The sequence below is a fragment of the Gallinula chloropus genome (genome assembly GCF_964237585.1).
Source record: "Gallinula chloropus genome assembly, chromosome: 4".
Lineage (NCBI taxonomy): Eukaryota > Metazoa > Chordata > Aves > Gruiformes > Rallidae > Gallinula > Gallinula chloropus.
Genome location: NC_140088.1, coordinates 82,111,780 through 82,136,333, shown reverse-complemented (window position 1 = coordinate 82,136,333; position 24,554 = coordinate 82,111,780). Strand labels below are relative to the sequence as shown.

The window sequence follows — 24,554 nt, the reverse complement described above, 5'->3', positions numbered from 1 at the left end:
CACTATGTGGGCACTGCAGGGCACTGAGGGAACTTGTGCTCTCAGTCCCATCTCCCACACCCTCTGCCAGGAGTAACTGCGAACGCTTTGCAACCTGTGCTCACTTATTTTGGTGAGCCATAGTAATTGCAGTGGTGCCAACTGTGTGTGGACCCTCCCAGCCTGGCCTGCCAAGGCTGGGCATCACGTTCCAGCTCCGTGCCATGGGGACAGTCCAGTTGGCTGTGGTGATGGTGCTGCTCACCTCTGCCTTCGCTCTGGCACCACGGCGGGCGGTGCCAGGTGCTCGGCTGTGACACCTCCTGCCTTGCAGTCGAAGGTGAAGAAGCACATCCAGCTGATCCTGGAGCGGCTGCTGCACACTGTCAATCGGAGGGTGATCATCCTGGACCGGGAGAACACCCTGAGGGTGAGTACCCCCGCCTCGCGCTGCGCCGAGCGTCGGGGCCGCACCGCTTCCCATGGCTGCCTTTGGGCAACGCGGGAGATGCAGAACAGCCATCGTCACTGGTTGAGGGGTGGGTGACCAGTGCCACTGCTCTGCTGGTGCTGCAGTCTGGTCCCTAGCTGGCTGGGGGTGGATGTGCAGGTATTTAGTGCAGCAGGATGGATGCATGAAGGATGGGGAGCCGTGCCAGGAGCAGGTCTGGAGCAGAGGGGGCGTTGAAAGGAGCAGGCAGGGTGCTGATGATGCAGAGAGCCCATTTTGGAAGCAGATGAGGGGTTTTGGCTGTGTTCTCCTGAAAACCAGCAATCAGATCTGGTAAACCATCAGAGTTTTATGTGCCAAGAGCATGTGGGAGGAATACGCTGGGACACCCACCTCTCATGGGGTGGTGGGCAGGTCAGAGCTCTGCTCAGCCAGAGCTTCACACAGAGCAGCTGTACCGGCTGCAATGAGATAATCATGAAGGATGTGGAAGCAGAGCTGCGGCCAGCGTGGGTTCATGCGCACTCTGATGTGGACATGGCGGCAGACCCAGGGTGCTCGGTGAGACGTGGGCCTGACAGGGTTCTGTGGGCCACGAGGGTGGGTGAGCAGCCGGGTCTGGCCACATGTGGGGAGCCTGGAGCAAGTGTCAGAGCTGTGCAGCAGCAGGGAAGTGCCGTGCCGTGTGCTGTGCCTGGGGAGGTGTGAGCATCCAGCGTGGGGATGCATGTGCAGGTTTGTGGGTCCATTCTCTGTTCTCACTAATAAAGACAGAACTAAACCAGGGTGGTGAAGCTGGTGGGCAGGACGGCTTTGTCCTCGCTGGCCCTGCCCCTGCGCTCTAGTGGATGAGGCTGCGTCCTGGGCACTGGGATTGCTCCCGATGCCGTGTCGCTGCTTCCTGCCCGCTGACCCCTTCCCATACCCAAGGGACAGGGGAGGTGCCAGATCTCCCCTCGGGCTGCCAGCTCTGCCTGCCCTCCTTTGCCCGCTCGCCTGGCACGGACCCATGGAGACGTATCCCAAGAGCAGTCCTGAGGTGCCTTTACTGGCGAGCTGGTGGCTGGTGGCCTGCTGGCATGTGCCCGGGCACCAGTGGCCTCGTGGCTGACGGGGCCACTTCACCAGAGCTGCCCCGGCTCTGCTGCCAAAAGCTGCCCCGCCGGGGCTGCGCCGGGCGGGCACTGCGGGCTCTGGGTAGTATGAAGGAGGCAGGAGATGCACCTCAGGCAGAGGTGCAGGTGGGGCTGTGTGTGGTGGATTTTAGCCTGTTCCCAGGCCACATGGCTCAGTGCTGGGGGTGGCAAGACCAAAGTGAGCTGCTGGGCCTGCTCGGCCGGGCTGGGACAGGCAAGGGTTGTGCTGGTGCTGGTGTGTGGCCCCGGTGTGGTTGGTGCAGGGGAAGGGGAGTGATCCTTTGGCTGCGCCTCACTCCCTCTGCATGCTCCCCTTCCCTGCCATGCTCCAGAAGTGCTTCTCTGGCAGATTTCCCGGTGTTGTTCACCGGCTCCACACTGCAGTGTGTTTTGCCCCAGTGTCTGTGGCCCCTCAGCCCAGGCTGCTGCAGCTGTGGCTGCCAGGACAGCCTGAGGTTCCAGACACGGAGGCGGCCTTGGTCTGTCCTGTTGCAGAGCTTGGGAAGAGGAGACACCCCAGATTCACTATCCCGGGAGCTCCAGGCACTGAGAGGCTGCCGACTTCCTCTGCCTCCACCTCCCCAGCTCATCCCTGTCCTATGGTACCTGCAGGGAAGGGACGAGCTGCTGTAGGAGAGGTTGTGGTAGGAGAGGTGTGCCTGGGGCTTGGGTGGCTGCTGGTGTGTCTCCAATGGCTGAGTACAGGGTCCCCTCGGCACTGCTGCAGCCCCGTGAGGGCCCCAGCATTTGGGATGGGGCTTAACACCATGTCAGCCCCCACCCTTGTGAGTGTCTTGCTTGGGGTACTGTGGTGTGGGCACCAGCTGGAGAGGCTGTGGCCAGGTGCTTCCTGGAGGGGGCTGGGCAGTTTCCTCCTCCCCAAGGGCAGTGGGATTGCCAGGACTGCTCCTGCTGCCATTGGACTCTGAGGTGAGAGCCCCAGTGCCAGGTGCAGCTGGCGTGGCTGGGGCTCTGGGGAGTGCTCGCTCTGGGGCTCTGTGGCAGCAGAGGGTCATCAGGACCCGGCACACCCTGGTGTGATGGGGTAACAGTAGTGGGGAGCAGTGACTGCGCCGCGCTTGGTGTACAGTGCCACCCACTGCTGCCGCTGGCTGCTGTGATCTGGGACCCTCATTAAACTGACGCTGAGTTTCCCCTCCTCGTGGGCAGCCTTGCAGAGGCTGGAATATTTGAGCTGCTAATTTCATTCTCGCTGTAATTAGCCACCACATCCTGCAGCCAGAGAGGCCCTGCCCACCGCCCGCAAAGGGGGAAAGGGAATTTCTAAGTCCCCACAGCCGTGAGCAGCCCCCACTCCCCACACAGCCCCAGCCATGGGCAGTCTATGCAGCTCAGCCCCCGGCCTTGCTGGGAGACGCTCGCTGAAAGGAGCGCCACGGCCCCCGGGACCCCCACCCAACCTGCCCTCCCACCTGGGAGGTCTCAGGGACAGGTCTCTCTCCCAGCTGGGGTCCTACAGAGACTCCGTTTCCCACTGTCTTTGACTGGGGATACAGGAGAAACCCAACTGGTTAACCTGCAGGCAGTGACCAGGGGGATGGGAGAGGGGCCCACCCTGTGGGGCGCAGGGATGTGAGAGCCAATTTCAGCCCAGACGGGCGGGGAGAGCCCCTCAGGGACCCCAAGGCAGAGGAGGGCAAGGGGCTGCGCTCACCCGGGGGCCGGGCCAGCGCTGCAGCCTGTGCAGGCAAACGGCTCCCAGCCCCCCCCCCCCTCATCCTCATCCAGAACAGAAGTGCACAGGCGGGAGAGGATGTAACAAAAATAGCGTCTCCCTAGAATTTATTGACTTCTTGTTACATACAGCCATTGTTCCCCTCGCCGTATTTACACAGGGACTGCGAGACGTTAAGTGGAACAGTTAAAAATATAAAAGCTGGTGCTACCCAAACCCTACCGTCAGAGGGAGGGAGAGGAAGAAGGAGACGTGGGTAGGGGGGGTCAGTGCTGGGATGGTGCCCCCACACTCCTGGCCTGCCGGCCGTGGCCGGCTCAGAGGAACCAGAAGCATTTGCGCCTGGATTTCTTCGCATCCAGCTTTGCAGGCAGCTTTGTCACTGGTGATGGCTCTTGCCTGGGTGGCAGGACGGCCCCTGCCACTGCCACGGGGGAGCTCGGCATCGTGTCGCCCTCCATATGGCTCAGCACCCGCTGGAAGCGGCCCTCCTGCTGCCGGAAATCGTGCTCCACGCTGTGGGAAAGCAGGGCCAAGGGGATGGTGTTAGGGGGGCATTGCCCACCCTGGCCCCCCTCCTGCTGTGTGCCCTGGTGCCCACCTCCACCTCTCTGCCCCCCACCCCCCCCCTGCAAGTCCCTGAGGAGCTCTTGGGCTTGTCTGTGCTTTTTCTGGTGTTCCACACGTTCCCCAGAGCTTCTTCGCCCTAAATGAGGGCAAAGCAAGTCCCTCCTGGGGAGCTGATCTTGCAAGGGGCCTCCCTACATGCCCGGGACTTATTTGGGCACTGTGCTGCAGCTCCTCTGCCCTGCCCAGGCCCACAGGTGTCCTGCTTCCAGCATGGAGCACAGCGTGCCCCCCCTGTGCACATACGTCTCTGTCCCCCTGGGACTGCAGGGTCCCTCCCAGCCCAGAGTGACACGGTGTAAGACTCTGCCCAGGGATGGGAGCTGCCCAACTGCCCTAACTGGGGTGCTGGTGCAGAGTGGGGAGCCCAAGGTCTGCGGGACCCCAGTTAACACTGAGCCTTCCAGAGAGGGGCTGCGTGTCCCCTTATCCCACTGCTGCTGCCACCAGTGCTGGGCCAGGCCCCGCTGGGCTGGGAGCAGCTGTGGCATTGGGAAGGGCACAAGGGGTGTCACGCCACTCATGGTGCACAGGATTAGGGTGCCCTGGGTCTGTGTGGGTAAGGGGGGGGCTGTGCTTACCACCCCAGCCCTTGGGTTTCCTGTGAGCCCTCCAGTGTCCCTGCAGCACCCCGCAGCACAGCAGCCACGTGCCTCCTCACGCGGAAAGCGCCCTGGTCCCCTCGCACCAGCCACATCCCATCAGATCAGCGAGGTGCCACGTTCTGTGCCCAGGCCCATGCATGTGGCACACAGGGAGCGCCCCACGAGCCCCCACGCAGCACACTGACACCTCCTGTCACATCCTGTCACCTCCCCTCACCTCGCCTTGCTGGGGACACTGATTGTCCCCAGCTATGTCTAGGGTAAAGCATGAGCTGCAGCAGGCAGCCCCATAGCAGAGGCAGCATGGGATGGACCCCCACATCCCAGCACAGACACAGTAGAAGGGTTGGGGGATGCTGTAGGGGTGCACGTGGCCCCGGGATGGGAGGTGGTGGTGGGGGGGCAGGTCTGCTCCCCCCATGAGTGATCCCTGAGGGCCAGTGCTGAGACTGCTGCCCAACCCCTGGCACCCCCACACCCCTGTACCCCTGTGCCCTGTCCCACCAGAGCCTCTTCTTGTCACGCGGCAGCAGCAAAGCCCAGAGGGAGCCCCCGTGGGGAGCCTGGCAATTACAGGGAGCCACCTCCTTGAGATGTGACATCTCTCCCGGCCCCAGCGCCGCGTGGAGACAGGCTCGTCAGACCCAATTAGCACTGAAGTGCCCCCTGAGACACAGCGGGGCAGCCTGTGGTGCACAATAAGCAGAGAGCAAGAGAGATGGATGCAGCAGTGCTGCAGCGGCATGGGCATGCAGGCTGGTGGGCGCGGGGTGTGCGAGGATGCTGGAGCGAAGGGGGGACCAGAGCCAGGGCACCCCCAGCCTGGGGCTGCCCAGCGGAGAGCGTGTCGGTCCCATACGCAGGCACTCACACCAGCAGAGCAGGGCAGCAGCTAACCCACCCCCTGAGCACACGTGTGCACTGCGGAGCACAGCTCAGCGCCAGCTCTGTGTGCTGCATCCTGCTCCTCTGAGAGCTAGCGGAGTGAGCCTAATTAACAGCCAAAGGAGAACATCCCTGGCCAGTGACCCACACCTGCATGGAGGGAGACGGCAGGCTGTGTGTCCAGGGGTGCAAACGGACACCCACAAATGCCTGAAAGGCTGGGGGAAGGCTCAGGCGATGCTGCAACCCCCTGATTCCCACGGGGCTGATGTGGAGTAGGCCCCCACCATGTCCCTGCTGCACCGTGAAGGGACGAGATGCCTTTCCCAGAGCCCAAACCGGCTCTGAAAGAGACAGGGGGCAGTAGAGGAAAGGGCTCTGTGCTCTGACCCAAAGCCAGCCTGGGGGAAGCTGAGCCCAGGCCCTGTGGGTCCAGAACGCGGCGAGGGGCAGGACCCCCTGCGTGACCATCAGTCCGTCTGCAGCATCTGTGCAGAGCTGGCACAGGGATGATGAGACGCAGCCTGGTCCTGGAGCGAGTGAGCCCACCCACCAGCCACTAACGAGGCTCTGCCCCATACATTGCTTTCCAGAAGACAAATGCTCTGCCATCCAACTGGAGTAAGTGCTCCAGCTGCAGCCAGCAGCTCATGTCCAGAGGGTGCTGCTGTCAGGGAGCAGCCCGAGGGCCTGGCCAGAGGGCTCCCTGCAGAGGAAGGGGTCACCCAGCAGCCACTCCTCTCTCAGTCCTTTGGGAACCTTCACGGGGTGCTGCTGAGAGATGAGGGTGTGCTGCAGTGCAGGCCCTCTCCTCCCTGTGAGCTGTTGCCCCTGTCACCATCATCATCATCATCAAGCTGTCATGACAAAGTGGGCCTGGGCAGCTTTGGTGGGTGTGATAAGGGTGGGCCCCCTGACACCTGGAGCAGTCTGTATGTTGTGTCCCCTGATACCAAGAGACTTGCAACGCCCCCCCCCCCCCCACCTCTGCCTTGTAGCCTAATTAGAGGAATCTGAGGGGCAGAGGAGAGCAGGGAACATGCAGGGTGCTGGAGCTGGCTCTTACCTGTAGATGATGCAGGCACAATCCCGGCAGGTCCCGCAGTTGGCGATGTCCTGCCCAGTCCGGTACGAGTGTCGCCTGCAACAGAGCAGAAGTGCTGTGTGACTGGAGACCGGGCCTCAGCCTGCCCACGCTGCCTTCATCTGCCTCTGGAGTTCATCCTCCAGGAGCTGGGACTCTTCTTCCTGGGTCCCATCTCCTCTCCTCCCTGGGATTCAGCCCCTCTCCTCCCATTCGATGCCACTGAATGCCAGGCCAAGCGCAGATGTCTCGGGTGCAATCCAGGGACAGGCATGGCAGAAGCCCCAAGTCCTTCACACTGTATCTACCTCCTTTCATTGCCATCCCAGAGCTGTACCTCGTGTGGGCAGCCACCCTGGGTCACCTCGCATCTCCCCGCTCACGGTGCTGAGGAGGGAGCGTGAGGTCTGTGCGGGGGCACTGGCAGCACACAGCAGAGCCCTGACAGATGGGCACAGGAAGATGCTCCAGACTAATCACCAGCCTATGCCAAACTCGGGATTTATCTCTTTCTGAAGCATCCTCTGCCAGGGAAGGTGCCCAGGACTCAAGCTGTGGAGTGCCAAAGCTCAGCTCAACCCCAACAGTGTCGTTCTGCACCACCACCCCCATCTGCACCGAGTGTTTGTGTTGCTGGTGGTAACCACCAGCCCCAATGCATCCCCAGGCTGGCTGCATGCTGTGCAGGGTAAAGAGCTGCTCCCCCTCACTTCTTCCTGCCCAGAACTCCCTGGGACCTGGTCTGTGCTCCAGTTTCACCATGCACATTGAACGTCCCCTGTCCCCAACACTGCCAGGCAGTGGCATGTCCCAGCTCTTGCCACCCTGCAAGCAGCAGGTGTCCACTGGCTGCAGCGTCCTAGGGGCCTGCAGGGAACCTCTCACCTGGGCACAGTAACACTCAGAGCTCCCCTGAGCATGGCAGTCTCCATGTGCCATCACTGGCCTGGCTTCAGTAGCCAGCCAGGAGCCACCACCTCCCCAGGGACACAGTCCACCCAGGTGTCTCCTTGCTTAGCAGCCTGCAGCTTCTCTGATCTGAGCTCATGTGCCTTTGGTTTCCCTGCCCTCCTGAGCCCCTCCGGTGCTGGAGGCTGTTCCAAGGACCCCCAGCACCCCAGCAATGCCAGCATTGCTCTCTGCTGGTGCCCCAAGTCCGGTTGCTCTCAGAGCTGAAGGACAAGGGCCCCATGAAATGCTTTTGGTCACCCTTGTGGACATTATCTCCACATCCCCATTGCCCCTCAGGCAGAGCCCACTGTGGCTTTTCGGGGAGGGCTGGGGGGGGGGGGGGCAGCTGAGAAACCCCCCCCATGTCCCACATAGTAGTCACATTTTCCTGTTAAATCTTCCTCCTATTACTTGACCTTGATGATGATTGCTCTCAGCCCTCAGAAACTGGGTCTTTTAACGCACCAAATTATGCATTACAATTGGGATTATACTGTTAGCACATAAATTAGATCAGGATACCTTATATATAGCTCTGTGTGTGAGTGTGTGTGTGTGTATATATACACACACATAGAAGGTACATGTGTGTGTGTGAGGGTATCTAGTGTCATACAAACTGTGCCTCTCTACCGGGACGAGAGCTGGTCCAGGGACAGGTGTTTGGGGTGTGATGCTGCTGGAAGTAGATGCCTGGGCCCCGTGAGGACACACTACACCGTGAGCAGTGGCAGGGGCCGGTGTCCCTGCTCTGGTGCACGGCGGGTGCCTGGGAGCCACCGCGCATCTGCAGGATGCTGACCCATGGCAAATGAGGCCAGGCTGTTCCTCAGCATAAGGACACCAGGATAATTTTTGATGTGATTTCCCATCCCATTCCTTATGTCTCCGGGCATCTTGTTTGCTCATTTGACTGCAACAGTATATGGAGCCGAGATCTTAATTAAGCTGCCCGCAGCGAGGCTAAATCAGCTTCCCAAGCAGACGAGCTCGGTTCTGACCGCAGGAGCAAGCCTTCCCTCTCAGCAGGCACTGCTCTGCACATCCACCCTGCAGGGATGAGAGGCTCAGCACAGCCACAGCATGGCCATGGCACAGCTGCAGGCACCCCGGAGGGCAGCATGGCGGGCAGGGGTCACTCCCTGCCCTCTCCCCTCCCAGCAGATGCATAGCCCTGGGCACAGCAGACCCTCATGCAACCCTGACAGGCGAGGGGGTGAGAGGGCTGTGCTGGGGTCTGCATGGCGAGTGGTGAGAGGGCTGTGCTGGGGTCTGCATGGTGAGGGGCGAGAGGGCTGTGCTGGGGTCTGCATGGTGAGGGGCGAGAGGGCTGAGCCGTGTGTCCAGGGAAAAAGGGCTGGAGCTGAGAGCAGGCATGAGAAGCAGGGAGGCTGTTCCCAGGGCATGGGCCACAGTTGGACTGAGACTGCAATACCCTGGGGCTCTGCTCCTAGTGGGCGCGTCAGCTGCACTGGAGCTGGCCAGGGGTCCCACCTCCTCTTGCCCCCCTGGCCTGCACCCCTCTGCACCCTTTTCCCTGGGTATGGGGAGAGCACTGCAGGCACATGCAGGACAAGTGGGGACATGCAAGACATCACACCAAGATGCGGTGCCACATGTCCGCAGATGGCAGCTCTGAGTTTCTCAGAGGGAAACTCATCTGGGAGGCAGCAGCACCCAAATGTTTGGCAGGGCCCCTCCATTCTCCATCCACAGCCCCCCAGGGCCCTGGACCCGTCCGCCTGTCCTCGCCTGCTCACCCGTCCCGCTGGGCCTCCTTCTTCTCCAGGTCCTGGATGACATCCAGCAGCACCCTGATGGTTTGTTGGCTGGTCTCCAGCACCCCTTCCAGGGACTGCAGCTGGGACTGCAGGTCCCCCTGCTCCCTGGGCCCCTGGGGGCCCTCTCCCTGAGATGTCCGGGTGTCTTCGTCCCCCGCTGGTGATCCCACCGGCCCCTTGGCTGCCACCACCAGCTGCAGAAGGTCCTGGACATGGCGCAGTGTCTCTGACTGCTCGGCGGTGAGGCAGGGCTGCCCGTGCCGGGGGACCTCCGGTGCCCGCCCAGCTGGCTGCATCCCCACACAGGGGCCCTGTGGGGCTGGGGGCAGGGGCGCCCCAGGCCCCTCCAGTCCTGCCTGGCCGTGCCCAGGCTCAGCGGCATGTAGCCGGTTGCAGATGCTGCGGGGCTCCAGACGGCCAGGTGCAGCTGGTGTCTTCTCTGGTGCCACGGCGGCGTAGCCGTGCCAGCCCGGTGCTGGCGGAATGGGGGCTGGCGGGGTGCAGCAGGGCCCCCCCCAGGGAGTGCCGCAGAGCTGGTGCTGGGGTGGCGGGGGGTCCCGCAGGGGGTTGCCCTGAGCTGGCTGTCGGATGCTGTGGGTGTCCGTGGCGGGGATGGTCTGCTGGCGGTGCGGCGAGGGCTGGGGTGGCGGGTGCCCGCGGGGCAGACTCCGCTCTGAGTCGCTCCGGCTGAGCCCCCGCGGCTCGGCGGGCGGCTGGGGCTGACCACAGGGTACTGAGGCCGGGCGTGGGGTGGCTCCGCGGCCACCCCCCGTGTTCCCGCGGAGCCGGGCGCAGGCAAGGCTCAGCGGGCAGGGCTCGGGGGTGCAGCTCTGCACTGGGGAGGCGCAGCGGGCAGCGGGGCACCCGGCTGTGCCCGGGTAAGGGGGACAGGGATCCCTGGGCGGTGGCGGCGGCACGTGGCACACCGCCGCGTGTTGGGCGAGGGCGACGGCGCGGCCTCGTGCGGGCAGGCCGCCGGGCGCCCGCGGGGTCACGGCCCAGCCGGCGACGGTGGGCACGGCTCCCCCCGGGCACTGGGCGCTGCCCGTGTCCCCGGCCACGTCGCAGACGCTCTTGCTGCGGGGCTGCGGGGCCGGGAAGGGCTTCTGGAGGCTGGGGGAGGTCTGGATGGCCGTGCTCATGCACGCCTTCCTGGGCATGGGCAGCGTCAGCGAGCCCGGCTGGGCCTGGGGCCAGCTCCGCCGTGAGGCACAGAGAGCCGCCGGCTCAGGGGCGTCCCTGGGGGGCGGCGAGGCACGTGGGGTGTTGGGGCCGGGGGCGGCTGCGGGCCCCGGGGGGGGGCTGCCCGCCCGCCCCGCGCCGGCCTCCACCAGGTCCTTGAAGCGGACCTGCTGCGTGCGGTTGCGCCGGCGCTTGAGGCGGCTCTCGATGTCGGGCGAGTCGCGGTTGAGCAGCACCGAGCGCACCGTCATGGCTTTCTCCTGGCCGCCCTCGCCGGCGGGGGCCGGGCCGGAAAGGGGCTCTCGGCTGACCATGGCTCAGGGCCCCGGGGCCGCTGCCCGGGGGCTGCGGGGCGCTGCGGCGGGGCGCGGAGGGCGGAGCGCCGGCGGCCGGAGCCCTGGGCTGCACCCGTCGCCGGAGCTGCCCGGGGCAGCGGGCGGCCTCATCCCGCGCCGCCGCGGCGAGGGGATGCTGCGCGGGAGGCGGGCGAGGGGCCGCGGGGCATGCCGCCCGCCGCCCGGCCCTACAGCCCCCGGCACGCCGCCCCGACGGCCCTGCCCGCCGCCGCCGCCGCGCCTCCCCGCCGGCAGCCCATAGTCCCGCCGCCGTCCGCCCCGGCTCAGTGCCGCCCGCCGCGGGCCGCCCGGTGCCGGCCGTCGCTGCCCATGGCCGTTGGGCTCCCGGACCTGCGGGGACAGAGAGCGATCCGTCAGTCCCGGGCCCCGCGGACCGGCGCGTCCCCGGCGCTGCCCCGCGGGGCCGGTGGCCTCTGCCCCCAGCCTGCCCCCGACACGCCGGCACGGAGAGACAAGCTTTGGTCTGCCTCTTCGGCACGGAAAGAGAGGGAGAAAGAGAAACCCCCCTTAGCATCAACACGGCGCGAGTTCACGGCACAAATCAAGCAGAAGCGGCTGTTAAAAATAGCTCTGCCTCGCCGGGGCTGGTGCCCGCCATGTGCCGGGGCACCGGTGGTGGGACAGTGGGTGCGGGGGGCTGCATCCACAGGATGGGTGGGCGTGGGGTGCCCCAGCTGCATGGGGCACAGCTACAGTGGGCACGGGACCTGCCGTGTGTGTGGCAGGGCTGGAAGGGGCACGAGGGGACCTGTCCTGCACCTGACTTGGCCAGACTGGGCACAGCACCCCATCCTGCCCATGGCATCCCCTAGAAATACGTCTGGGTTGGCTGGGCTGTGTGCGTGTGGGATCACCTCCATAGGCAAGGGGCAAGACCGTGGCTCAGAGATGCTGAGCTGCTTTGGGGGTGTGAGAACCCGCCGAGAGGGAGAACAGGCAGCACAGCTGAGATGGTGACTTTGGTGACACTGAGGGATCGCTCCCAGCCCCTCATCATGGAAAAGGGCAGTTGCTGTTGTCTCTCCAGCTCCCTGTGCCTGCCTTGCTCTGCCTCTGCCCGCCTTGCTCTGCCTCTGCCCACCCTGGTCACTGGCTGCTGGCTTGGCCCATCACACTGCCCTGGCACATGACATGGCAGAGCACAGGGCACACACTGGGAGCCCTGCCCAGGATGCCCTTAAGGTGAAGAGGAGGCTGACATTTTGAGAAGGGTGGGTGAGACACAGATAGATGCTGCACTGCCCAGGGACAGCAGTGCTGCTTTGCTTGGATGTTCAGTCTCTGAAGTATTTGAGGTCTGCGAGCATCCAGAGGTACCTGTGGTGCAGGTGAGGAGCAGAGCAACACAGGCTCCCCCATGGCAGGGACTCATTCCCTCGCACCACGCCATGTCCCACATCCTGCAGTACCATGGCCCCAACCCCAGACCACATTCCACTGCTCCCCCCCCGTTCCCACACACCTTTTTGTCATGCCAGGATGGGAGCCTTGCTTGCCCCGCAGCCCTCCTCCCCTCACTGCGGATGGAGGCAGCTACCCCCCCCCCCCCAGCCACCTTGCCTTGTTACTGCTGTAAGGAAGCAGCTGACTCAGCACAGTGGCCTGGAGTCACCCTGTGCTGGTAATGAGCAAACTTCCCAAGTGCTGAGCGTGGTGGTGCCTGGTGCCTTCCCAGGCCGACAGCAAGCCCCTGACCCAGCGGAGCAGGGGGGCTCATGCAGCCCACCTGGCCCCCACCCCTGCCCCACACGCCCCAGCATCTCTGCACCCCCAGCACGGTGTTAGTCGGGATGCGGCTCCACGCGCCGCCCAGCCGCCCGGCGCTTTCCTTCCCGAGCTTGGAGCCGTGCCCAGACACCGGGAGATGTTTGTGAGGCAGGACGCGGTGGAGACACAGCGGAGGAACAGGGCACCTCGTTAGTATGGACAGCAACAGGCGGAGGAGAGAGCTGGCTCGGGGATGAAGCCAGTGCCACCGGTCCCCGTGCCCCAAGCTCACCGCAGCCTGCGCATGAGCCTGGCTGGAGCAGTTCACACCGGGCACCTGGCCTGGGGCTGTGCCCATGCCTGTGTGGACAGGGCAGAGCCTGCTGGGACAGCAAGGGGCTGTGGGCTGAGCCCTTCCCCAGGACACTGCCATGGGGTCACACCTCCCCGCGCACGCTGCAGTGATGGCTGGTGCCTAAAGCTCGGTGACCCCCACCCAGGTCCCACTTCAGCATCCCTGGCTGCGTCTGTGCCAGGGAGGGTGACATGCTGAGTGGCAGAGGGGGTGCGGCTGACACATCTCTGCACCGGTCTGGCCTTGGAGTGCAGCTCAGGACCAGTGCAGCTGGGCTGAGCGCTCATGGAGGGCAGCCTGCTCCCTGCCAGCCTGCTCCAGAGGTTTCCGTAACAAAAGCAGCATTGGGCATGGCATCCGAGGGTGCCAGGAGCTGAGCGTGGGGCAGCAGCACCCCAGGCACGGCCCAAGTGCAGATGCAGCCCCTGTGACCCCACAGCATGACCTGGCTGAGCCACCGCCGACGGCAGAGCAAGCCGGGGCCGTTCCGCTGCCTACGCAGCCACCGCGATGCTGTCAGTCAGCGGGGCCTGTGCCGAGGCACCCTCTGCCTCCCGAACCGCACTGCTGGGGAGATCAGAGACAAGCCACAAGGACAAAGAAAAGTCTATAAATTATACATGCACCAGCTCCATTTGGGAACAGCTCTGAGGATGTGGAACACCAAAAGCTGGGACCCTCCCACTCGTCTCTCTGCGTGTGCTTCATGGTGCCGTCAGGTTTAGTGCCGCGTTGGGGTGCTGCTTGCAGCGTGCCGGCATCGCCGAGTGCTGATAACGAGTCCTGCTCTAGGGTGGCATCGGGACTGTGCAGCCCAGCAGCTGTGGCACCTGGTGGCCCCCCCCCTGTACTGGGCCTGAACCCTAGGAAACCACTCTGCCGATGGACACGTCTGGAAGTGCGGCTCCGGGGACTTTTTGGATGCACAGAAAGAGCCACTGGGAAGGGGCTGTGCAGGATGCACATGGACCCAGCTTCCAGCCCCACTAGCACTTTCCCATCACCATCTCCAAGAACATTTGCTGGGAAATGGCCCTCAGTGCCCCAATCTGTGTGCCACATGCTCACCCACTCCCCGCCCCCATATTTGGCTACCCCAACCCATGCACTGTATGTCCGGCATGCAGCCACGCTCCCTACTCGCCCTCCTGTGCCCCACCAGCTTCCCCATGGGCACCCCAGTACAGGGACCTGTGCTGGTCAGGTGGGGGGAGCAGGAGTAGGGATGTCTCCCATCCTGCTGCCCTACCCCAGCACAAGGTAATGCAGGTCTGGCCAGCCCTGCAGAACCCCAGGCTGTCATGAGGGCAGCGCTGAGGCAGGTGCTGGGAAGCCAGAGCCACCCCCCCAGCTCCTAAACCCGCAGATGCCCCTTCCAGGGTCTGGTCTGCTGGGGCTCCAGGCCTGCAAAGGCTCTGTGCCCATGGGACGGGGGATGTGGGGCTCCTCCCTGGGGCACGTCAGTGGAGAGCAGCCTTGGGAGAGCACATGGGATGGGGCTGAGGCAGAGCTCTGGCATTGGGGGTACCAGGAGGGCACAGGTGGTTCGGAACCAGCCAGGGGCAGTGGCTGGGGAGCGGGCTCAGAGGTTGACTAATACCATCTGAAGGACGGCAGCGTGTACCAGTCACGCCAGTCAGCGCGGGGCCACGGACAGCACGGCTCATCAAACCAATTTGCTGTCTGTTTTGATGAGGTTCCAAGTTTGGCCGATGAAGGTAAAAGCCTCGTTGGAGCAGCCTTGGATTCCCTGTGAGGCATCTGACATTTCGCTGAAGAAAGCAGAGTAACACGGCAGCGATGTGGCACGCGTTAAACGCAGCCAGGACTGGCTAACCGGCCTGTCTCAAGATATAACCATCCAGTGATCAGCACCAATTAGCCATGCTCCGGCCCAGGTCCTGCAGAGGGGCAGCTGGGCCCTGCACAGGCACGGGCTGGCATTGACCTCATGAATTAAGGCAAGGCTGAGGGGAGGGCAAGGTGGGAAAGAAGAGACACACCGAGCCACGAAAGGAAGCGCAGAGGGGATGCAGTGCAGGAGGGGGCCCCACTGCCAGAGCTCGGGCTCCTCTCCATCCCAGCAGGCAAAGCACAGCAAAACGCAGCAGACAAAAATTAGGGGTCAGTGCAGTCAGAGTAGTGACTTTCTTAAAAAGTGGGGCCAGCCGGTGCTGGAGCAGCTTGGAGAGGATTTGCACAGAGGTGGGTCCTCTGTCTTGGCAATTTTTTAAGGTCTGAGCATTCTTCTCCTCTAGTTCCTATGGGAATTGTGGGCAGGAGACAGGAGGTCACATCAGATGAGGTGTAGATAAAACCACTATAGTGCGGTAGGTGACACGAGTACCTGGGTGGCAGGCTCTCTGGTGCAGCTGGATGCTCATTGCAATTGGCAATGGCATCTCCAACACTGAATGGGTGCAGGGGCCAAGGAAACACCAGGGATCACTTCCTATGGCCTGGCCATAGACACCACTGAACTGCAGGTGCCGATTCCCACCCACTCCCTGCAAACGTCAGATACTCCTCAGAACAATGAGGATTTGTGAGCGGTGCTGGGGCTCTGAATCCTGACTCAGCCCAGAGCCATTGACATCCCTTTGGATGGTGAGATCCAAAAGCTGGTCTTGCATTGTTGGACTGCACCTTGCTGGTGCTGTCACCTCCTGCAGCCTGTCAAGGGCTTGTGAATCTCCTCTTGGAGAGAGAGAGGGCCATCGGCCCGTGACTGCATCTCTCCTCTTTGGCCAGTACTGACTGATGGTGAATTTTGTCAGAGGGAGGCACTAAATCTTCTCTGTGTGTATCTTAAGGCTCGTCTCTCACGGGCTGCAGGGTTGACCTTAGAGGAACAGCACCCTGTTTCACACTGTCCTGTCCGGAGAGTTACCAGCATCCACCAGAGATGCTTCTGAGTGGAAGGAAAGCCTCCAGTTGCCTGCTTCCTCTTCCTCGTCCTCCTCCTGGGCAGCAAAGCCCAGCTCAGCTCTTCCTCTTGTCCCAATGGACATGGGTGTCCAGCGGGAGAGGCCCCAGCTATGGCCATGGAAGAGCAGGCCTGCAGGCACTGACCAAGGGTCCAGCTGCCCCCCATGCCTGGAGAACCCTGCTGCCCCCAGCCAGCTTTGGCCCTTTTTCCACCCATCCTCCACCTCGTCCTCCTGGAAATGTCTGTGGCAGAGGGAAAACCAGAGCAGACACATAAATCTTCTCCTCAAGACGCAGGAAGCCAGGAGATTAGATTTATGAGCAAGGAAGTTATATCCTCCTGGAACTGCAGAAGAGAACAGCTAATTATCCAGCTCCACTCGCTGGGTACAACGATTCCTCCTGGGACAAAACCTCTGCTTTTCCCCATCTCTGGAAAGGAAAGAGGTGCTACTAGTGCTGGGAAGGTGGCACTGGAGGATGAGGCATTTGTTCCCAGCAGAAGATGGGGCAGGAGCCAGGTTCACGACACATCAGTCAGCAGCTTAATCCTTCTTTGGCTCTGAGAGGACTTGAGGCATTTGTACTCGGACTGGAGCATCTGTGGGACCTGGGGATGGAGGACTAAGAGCATCTCCTTGGGCAGCGAGCAAACCCGAGATCCGGTTCCTCGCTGGGCAAGCTCCACCATGAAGCCAAGCTCCTGCCCTGCCCTCACGGTTCTCTTGGAGGCCCTTCCAGAGCCCGGCTGCTTGGAGGCTGCCTGACCTCCTCACTTCCTGCAGGCACTTAATCACAGCCAGTTTATATCTGACTTTGCTCGTGCCAACATCGTGCTTCCACTTGAGCAGCTCCTCTCCCTGCTCGGCGTTCAGCCCTCGTGCATTCACAGCGAGGACACACGCCTTGGTCTGAGGCCAGCATGGATAGCATCCTGGAGGCCAGCTCACCGTGCCCCTGATGCTCCTCACAGCCTCCCTCCACTGCTTGACCTCCCCCCTTCCTGGGAGCAGCATTCAAAGCAGGATCCTAGGCTCAGTTCAACCCCCCCAGGGCTCCACCAGAAACACCTCGTGCTCGGCAGCGCCCGCAGCACCCCAGTGAGCGTCGCCCAAGGCCTCCCCGGAGTGTCACCAACACAAGGGTCCTGTCCTGTGCTGGCTGAGGTCTGGTAGGAGCAGCAGCTCACAGGAGCCAAGCGACCTGCACACATCTCTATTTAGGTCACTGGCTGAAGTGCTCTGCAGGAAAATTAGTCACTCTGCATCCAGAGGGCCCAGGAGAAGGCTCTTGTCACCCGGCTGGAGCGGGGAGCACCCACCCCCTGCCTCCCTGCAGTGCCAGCACCTCCAGGCACCCTGCGGGCACCAGTCCAGGGCTGCCTGAGGCTCTTGGCTGCCCTCACCACGGCTCATGCCCCACGGAAGGGATCCGTCAGTTAGGGAGGAAGGAACGCCATCATCCTCCTCCCACACGCAGAGGTCACCGACTCTCACTCACGTCACTCCCCTCTCTTTCAGCTGCAGATACACTGGTGCTCTCAGATGGAGCTGTGGTGTGGACAGGAGACATGGTGAAGTACAAAGTCTTTGCACAAAGCCTTCAGAAGCCAAATTATTCCTGTGCCTCCCATGGATGCTGATAAGGCTGTCACGGCCACAGTGTCTCTGTCCTCATGCTACCCACCTGCTTTCCCACCTCTCTCTGCCAGGAGCACTGACACCACCGTTTTAAACGAGACAGGAAGGGGTAGGGTGACCTAACCTGGGGAGCACAGGCAGACCGTGGCAGGCAGAGTGGGATGAGGTCAACTGGAGTTTGTTTCACGTCCCACATCTTCCTTCAGCCGCCTCTGGAAGAGCAGGCGAGCACTCTGCAGCTGCTGGGCACTGCGGATCCGCGCCTCTCCCAGGGGCTGCAGGAGAGACCACCCTGGGACGAAGCAAACACCTTCCTTGGCTGCTTCCTTCCCTGAGAACATGGTGTGGGCAACACCATGTTCCTCTGAGTCCCGGAGCTGGCTCTGCCAGCACCTCCAACACGGGCTGTTCCCACAACAGCTGCAGGACAAGGGAAGCAGGACATGGCCCAAAGACCTTCGGTCACAGGACACAGAGCTCGTCACACAGCTCCCCGTGTCCTTGTGCTTTGCTGGGGAGGAACACCTTGCTGCTCAGCGAATGGTGCTCAGGCACCTGCCTGGAGTCACACCAGCCCAGCGAGCGGTGCAGCCGGCCGGGCTGGGGAGCCCTGACAGACTGGGACTGCGTGTGCTCCGCTGCGTGCCAGGAATCCTACTAGGAAGCCACAAGCTGTCCGCAAAGCACATTTCTGGAAAAGCCTAGAACAGCTTCGCCGCCCAGCAGCTCGCAGAGGCGACCACAATGCCCTGGCTGACCCTACGTGGGACTCCTGGGGGGCTCGGCCCCGGGTGCAGGCAGAGCCCCCCCGGCAGCCTCGTCTGCCCCCGCCAGGCAGCCCCTGTCCCGCTGGCACTGACCGGGCCGCAGCCCTGGCAGCCAGCACAGGAGGCCTCTGCGGCTGCAGCCTCCCAGCACAGATAGGGAGAATGTTGTTTCAGAATACAAATTCCTGCCTTTAAGTGGATTTCCAATGCAATCTAGCAACCACCCCCCCCACCTTTATCTTTATGCGCTTTAGACAACACTGGCTAGCAGGGGAGTTTAGGCATTAACAACTGTCTTTCTTTGCTATGTGCCTCGGTTTCCCCACCCAGCAAACAGCCAGGGTGATACAGACCATCTTTGCAAACATGCAAGAGAAACCCTGTCCAACAGCACCAATGAGGACTGAAATAGTAGTGTTACCACGGAAGGGAACGGACCCACGAATTATTTATGGCCTCTGGATGCTACCATGCTATTAAACAATTATAATAATTATAATTTGTAAAGAAGATAACCTCAGTCTAAAGGAGCCTCTGCGTTTAAATCCACTCCACTCCTCCGAGTGCACTGGAAGGACTGAGCCCTTCCTGCAGAGAGGAGATGTACCGGGAAAAGACAGCGTGTGCCAGCCTAAGCCCGGCTCTGCCTGGGAGTCACTTCCCGGCAGCTCTCCAGCCCATTTCCTCGGGCAGCAGCACCAGGGAGGCAGCACAGCTGGTAGCCCCTGGCATCCCCTGCCATCACGGCTGTCCCATGTCTCCCGTGCCCCCTGGGAGGTGACAAGACCACCGTGAGCTACAAGCTGTCAGGGATTGCTCCGCGTGTCCAGGAGCCGTCAGGCAGCCCGGCTGACGCCCGCCATCCCCGTGCGGACGCGCAATGGCAAAGCCTGGGTCCCGGCGATTACTCATTCGTGTCCACCTCGTACTCTGAACAGAAGAACGGCTCCATGGAGACCTCCAGGCTCCCCCCACACTTCTGCCAGGAGCCGCGGCTCTAACCGGGTTCTGCGTGTGCTCCCACGGGAAGAAGGACTGGAGCAGTCCCGAAAGCTGCGCTTTCCCTGTTTCTCAGAGAGCAGCTAAGGCTGAGCCCGGCTCCGGTGCTGCCTCAGCGGCTGCCGAAGGAAGCCCCACCGGCAGACACAAAGGCCTCGAACGCAGAGCACGGCGCTGGGAGCTGCCGGGAGCAACGTGGGCTGAATCCCTCCAGCGTGAGCAGCCGTACCCGCGGCCGGCATCAGCGCGGCGTGCGGTACAGAAAGTGACATCCCTGGGATCATGTGTGTGCGTGTGTCAACCGAACGCAGCCCTGGCTGATGGATGCCTCTCCTAACGAGGGGGAGCAGCGCGTCAGCCAGCCGGGCTCAGCACAACCACTTGCTCCCCCGTATCACCCGCACAGAGCTGCTGGGCAAACGGAGGTGCCACGGGCCGGGGTGGCACAGCGGGGCAGGAGGAGTGGGGCTGTGACACAGAGGCCTGACCTGGTCTGGGGTCTTCAGCCCCTCCAAGCCAGCGGCACTCAGCATGGATTTGTCTCTGCCGGCTGCATATCACGCTATGAGAGCCCTGCCATGGCAGCCCAAGGCTTGCTCAGGGCAGGGTGCCACTGGCCACCTCGCCGCGGGGTGCCCAGTGTGGGGTGCTGGCATATTATAGGGTGTGCACTGTGGGGGGCCACCGGCTCTGCGCCTCCCGCGCTTCCCCGGGCAGGTCCGACCCGGCGGTGGGGCAAGGGAGCACCGAGATCCCCGGCAGCACCGGGCAGCCGAGGCCGCTCAGCACCGGGCAGCGTGGCATTGGCTGCGGGGAGGAAAAGCGGGGGTGGTCACGGCCGCCCGGGCACCGCGGGTCCCCCCCACGCCCACCCAGCCCGGCTCCTTGCCCCGGCCACAGCACACCCCGCTGCGCCCGGCTCCCGGCCGCGGGTGCCCGTACCCCCCCGCGCCCCCGGGGCTCCCGCACCGCCGCGGGGTCCAGGGTCCGGAGCTCACCCGTACCGCTCCGCGCCTCCCAGCCCCGGGGTCCCCGCACCGCCCCGACGCCCCCGGCCACTGGTTCCCCCTTCCCCGGCCGCACGGCTGCCGCGCCGCCCGGAGTCCCGGTCCCGGCCCGGGTACCGCCGCCGCGGCGCCGCAGGGCCGATGCCCGCAGAGCCCAGCCCGGCCGCCGCCCCGCCCCGCCCCGCTCCCCTCCGCCGGTCGGGGCCCCGCTCCCCAGCCCGCCGGGTACCTGGTGCTCGGCAGCGGCGGCGCGGGTCGGGCAGCAGCGGGCGCGGGGCACGGCGGGGCGGAGCCGCGCGGGCTCGCCGGTACCGGGGCGGAGCCGGCGGGGGCAGGGCCGGGCCGGGGCGGAGCCGGTATCAGCATCGGCCCAGAGCGGCGGGCGGGCGGGCGGTGGTGGTGGTGGTGCGGGGTGCGGGGTGCGCGGTGTCTGGATGGCGCCTCGCTATGTCGTACTCCGGAGCCCCGGTACCTGCAGCCGCTCGGGCCGGGCTCCGCGATGGCTGCGCTGCCGGAGCCGCCTTCCCCAGCCCCGCGCTCCTCCCCGGCACCGCGGGTACCGGCGCTGCCCCGCGGTGTCGGGAGGGGAAGGTACCGGGGCTGCCGGGGCTCCGCGCAGCGCCCGCCCGCGGGTGCAGACGCCGTGATGGGGCGCAGCCCCGCTTCCCCCGCCATCCCCCGGCGTGGCCCTGCCGCTGGGCCCGGGAGCAGCTGGACGGCACCGTGCAGGGAAAGGCCCCTGCCCGCCGCGGGGCCGGGAACGCGGTGGCGGGCAGTGCCTCGGCGGGCACCAGGGGAAGCTGGCCGTGCACCAGGCAGGGCTGCGGGGTGGCAAGAGCCGCGCCACAGCGGCGGGCGGGGGTCCCCGAGCTGGGGAGCATCCCCTCGGAGACCCCAGAGCCTTTTTTCCAGCTGGGAGCCTGTCCTGCCCACAACCCCACCGTGTCCCTGGTGCCCCGGTCCCGCTGGGGCTGTGGCTTCAGGTGGCGGTGGGACTGGGGCTTGGCTGGGGCCGTGTATGTGAGTGACCACCCAGAGAATTTGGGGGCCGTGTGATGTGCCAGGCTGCCCCGTGGTCCGTTCTCTGGGCACACGCCTTCCCCAACAGAGCCGGCATCTGTATGTGGAGCTGCACTTGGCTGCCCAGTAACACAATTTAAATGTAAATACCGTGTCCCTTGAAGAAGGTGCAGCAGGCGGTGCGGGGGGGAGAAGGGGGGGGGTGTTCACCCAAATCCAATTCCAGCAGCCACCGGAACAGATATTTCCAGATGACTGAACTAATCTCATCACATCCCGGAGCAGACTGGCTTGCTGCAAAAAGTTTCCTCCTGCCACCTTCCTGCCTGGCCCCACGCTCCCCACGGGGCTGTGCTGGCTTGGGAGTGAAGGTGGGTGATGCCTGTCCCGGCTGGCATGTGAGCAGTGGCCCCCCCAGTGCCTCAGTGAAGGCTCGGGCTGCTCCTGCTCTGACCCGGTGAGCCCACCATGAGCTCCCTCTCCCGAGTCTGGGGTTCTGTGGCCTTGTGTGCACAGGGAGCAGGGGTGGGTTTGTGGCTGGTGCTTGGTGCTCGCTCCCTTGCAGGCCGGCAGGGCATCCATCCCCTTCTCCCGAGCTGGGAACCCACGTGTGAGCCCTGTGCAACTGTGCGGTGAGGGGAGCTCAAGCTGTGCTTGTCCGGTCTCGCAAGGTGGCTGCGGGCAGCCCGTGGCCAGGACATGTGCTGGCATTCGGCAAGGAAGCCTCAGGGCTGGAGCTTTGTTGGGATGCTCAAAGATGCTCAAAGGATGGGGTCTGGGGGTGTGTGTTATTGTAATTCTGGTCGAGCAGCACCCTTGATGTCAGCCAGGGCTGGCTGCGGGGCACACCGTGGTGCTTCTGAGGGTGGTGGGGTTGGTTTGGGCACTCCCCGGCTCTGGTGGTGGTTTGCAGGTGACAGCACCCTTGGGAGGGTGGTCGGTGCTGCGAGCAGACAGCCTTTCCATGCGCTCACTCTGCTGCTGCACTGTGGGGCCGGGCCAGGGCTGCTGTGTCTGTCTTTTCACCCCTTGGGTGAGTTGGGTGTGGGGTTACTCTGGGGCTGGATGTGCCAGGGAGTTGCCTGTAGCTCCGTCCCAAGAGCAAAGCTTCCTCTGAATGAGTCAGGACTCAGGCTTACGTGAGATGTGTCGCCCAGAGAGTGTTGTGCTGATGAGCTAAAGGGAAGGAGAAACGCTGCAGTGAGCAGCAGATGGGGGGGGCTGCACCCTGCCACATGTGCCTTGCTTCTTCACAAGCTGAAAGGGCTTCCCCCACCCCAGGCAGCTGGGGGTCCAGGGGCTGGACCCACTGGAGGAACATGTCTGGGTGTGTGGGCCCTGAGGGGCTCCCGTGTACCCTGCAGTGCCAGCCATGGGGGGCTCCCCTCAGCCCCAGCACACCCCACGGTGCTGGCCGTGGGGCCTCTGCGGTGTCTGACCAGCCCCTCTCCCCCAGAGTCACTACGTGGCCTGCATGGCTGCCATCCTGAGCCAGATGGACCCGGACCACTACAGCACCTACATCAAGGCGTTCCCGTCCCGGCCAGAGCTGATGGTGAGTGCTGCCCCACACAGCGAGATGTGGGCCCTCTGCCACCAGCACCTCCCTGCCTCTGCCCTGCAGCTCAGCTGGGGCATCCCACTGGTCCCACTGGCCTGCACCTGGCACAGGTGGTGCCTGCCCAGGACCCTGGCACAGCCCACATCCCCGCTCCATGGAGGTGGAGCCCTCGCTGCTGGGAGCAGAGGGCTGCTTTCAGCCCTGGTGCTTAAAACAGCATCGCCCCAGGAGGGCATCATGTTAGAGCCCAACTCCTGACATCTCTTCCTCCTCGACAGGACTTCCTCATGGAGACCTTCATCCTCTTCAAGGACCTGATTGGCAAGACAGTGTACCCCTCTGATTGGATGGTGATGAACATGGTGCAGAACCGGTGAGGACCTCTGGCCTGGGATGGGACCTGCAGGCAGATGTTGGGGTTGGATCTGAGAACCTGGGGGCATAAGGCATTCAGGCACAGCAACAGGGCTGTGCTGGGCAGCTGAAGGCTGGCGTAGCCCCCTCCAAATCCCCCTCAGACAGCCCTGGGTATGTGCTCGGACTGGCTCAGGGCAGCTCCAGATGCTCCCTGCTCCCTCCTGGGACAGTCTGGTCCCAGATGGGAGCTGGATGGCAGAGCTGTTCCCTGCAGCCCCATTGGTGTGCTTGTGGGACTCCTGGGGGCAGCAGGAAGCCGATGCCAGGCACCCCATCCCTCCCACCACGGGTGTCTGCACATGGCCTGGGTGCCAGGCGTGCGGGCCTGGGGTAGCTTTCGGTGGGACCGCAGAGGGTAGAAAGGACCAGCGGGGTGTGGATGGAGCAGGGGGATGGAGCAGGAGCACGCTGCAGGCCCCAGGACACTGCGAGGACTGGCACTGCTGCCACCCATTACCTCAGCATCCTGGGAGCCACCAGTCCAGCAGTGGGTGGGTGGGCAGGCAGGCAGCCCGTCTGCCCTCCGCTCAGCGCCCCATGGCCACTCGCCCCACAGGGAGTTCCTGCGTGCCATCAACCAGTTCGCCACGACTCTGACAGAGATGTTCCTGAGCAACAGCAACTTTGAGCTGCAGGTGAGCAGGCGCTGGGGCTGCTGGTGCCCTACGGGGACCTGGGTGGTAGGGGCTGGTGAGGGGACCCATCCCCCTGTGCCACCCAGCTAGACATTCATTGCCATGTTTTCACTGCAGCTTTGGAACAACTATTTCCACCTGGCTGTGGCTTTCCTCACCCAGGACTCCCTGCAGCTGGAGAACTTCTCCCAGGCCAAGCGCAACAGCATCCTGGCCAAGTGAGTCGCCCTTGCCTGGCCACTGGCTGGCAGTGCCACGGGGCTGAGGGCTGCAGCTCGGAAAAAGGCTTCACCTGCCTCAGCCTTCTGCCATGCCACGGGGTCAGGGATTTTGGGATGAGCCAGTCAGACTGTGCTTGGGCCCCTGGCTTGAATGCTGTGCCCTGTGCTGCGGAGTGATGCTAACCAACATCCACCCTGGCAGGTACGGGGACATGAGAGCCAGGATTGGAGCTGCCATTCGGGACATGTGGTACAACCTAGGTGAGCTGCAGTGTGGCCAGCAGTGAGGAGGCTTGGCCAGCCTCTGCAGGCTGGTGTCCATCAGCACTGCCCCCAAAATGGGTGCTGGGGAGTGGGATGTTGCTGGTGTGGAGCCTGATGGTGTGAACAGTGGGTACGAGCCTGCAGGCATGTGAATCTGCGGCCACAGCTGGGACATGAGAGCCCATGGGGCGTGCAGGCTGTGGGGGATGCTACGGGGTGTGCAGGCTGTGGGGGATGCTATGGGGTGTGCAGGCTGTGGGGGATGCCACGGGGTGTGCAGGCTGTGGGGGATACTACAGG

At 63.6% G+C, this 24,554-nt stretch overlaps 2 protein-coding genes across 2 annotated transcripts in view; one reads left to right on the top strand and one right to left on the bottom strand.

The window, feature by feature from the left end:
* Positions 1 to 24,554, top strand: part of LOC311190856 (dedicator of cytokinesis protein 2-like) — a gene marked incomplete at its 5' end in the record, with an annotated part of 59,146 nt that overhangs the window by 24,421 nt on the left and 10,171 nt on the right. The window contains 6 exons of the mRNA XM_084262900.1: positions 314 to 409; positions 22,613 to 22,711; positions 22,996 to 23,090; positions 23,691 to 23,769; positions 23,887 to 23,987; positions 24,193 to 24,251. Of these exons, the coding sequence (XP_084119026.1) occupies positions 314 to 409; positions 22,613 to 22,711; positions 22,996 to 23,090; positions 23,691 to 23,769; positions 23,887 to 23,987; positions 24,193 to 24,251 (529 nt within the window). The remainder of the gene's footprint in view (positions 1 to 313; positions 410 to 22,612; positions 22,712 to 22,995; positions 23,091 to 23,690; positions 23,770 to 23,886; positions 23,988 to 24,192; positions 24,252 to 24,554) is intronic.
* Positions 3,580 to 10,691, bottom strand: LOC311190858 (uncharacterized protein; the record flags this gene model as incomplete). The annotated part of the gene is made up of 3 exons (XM_084262904.1): positions 3,580 to 3,778; positions 6,446 to 6,520; positions 9,175 to 10,691. The coding sequence occupies 3 exons, from the start codon at positions 10,689 to 10,691 to the stop codon at positions 3,580 to 3,582; spliced, it is 1,791 nt and encodes a 596-aa protein (XP_084119030.1).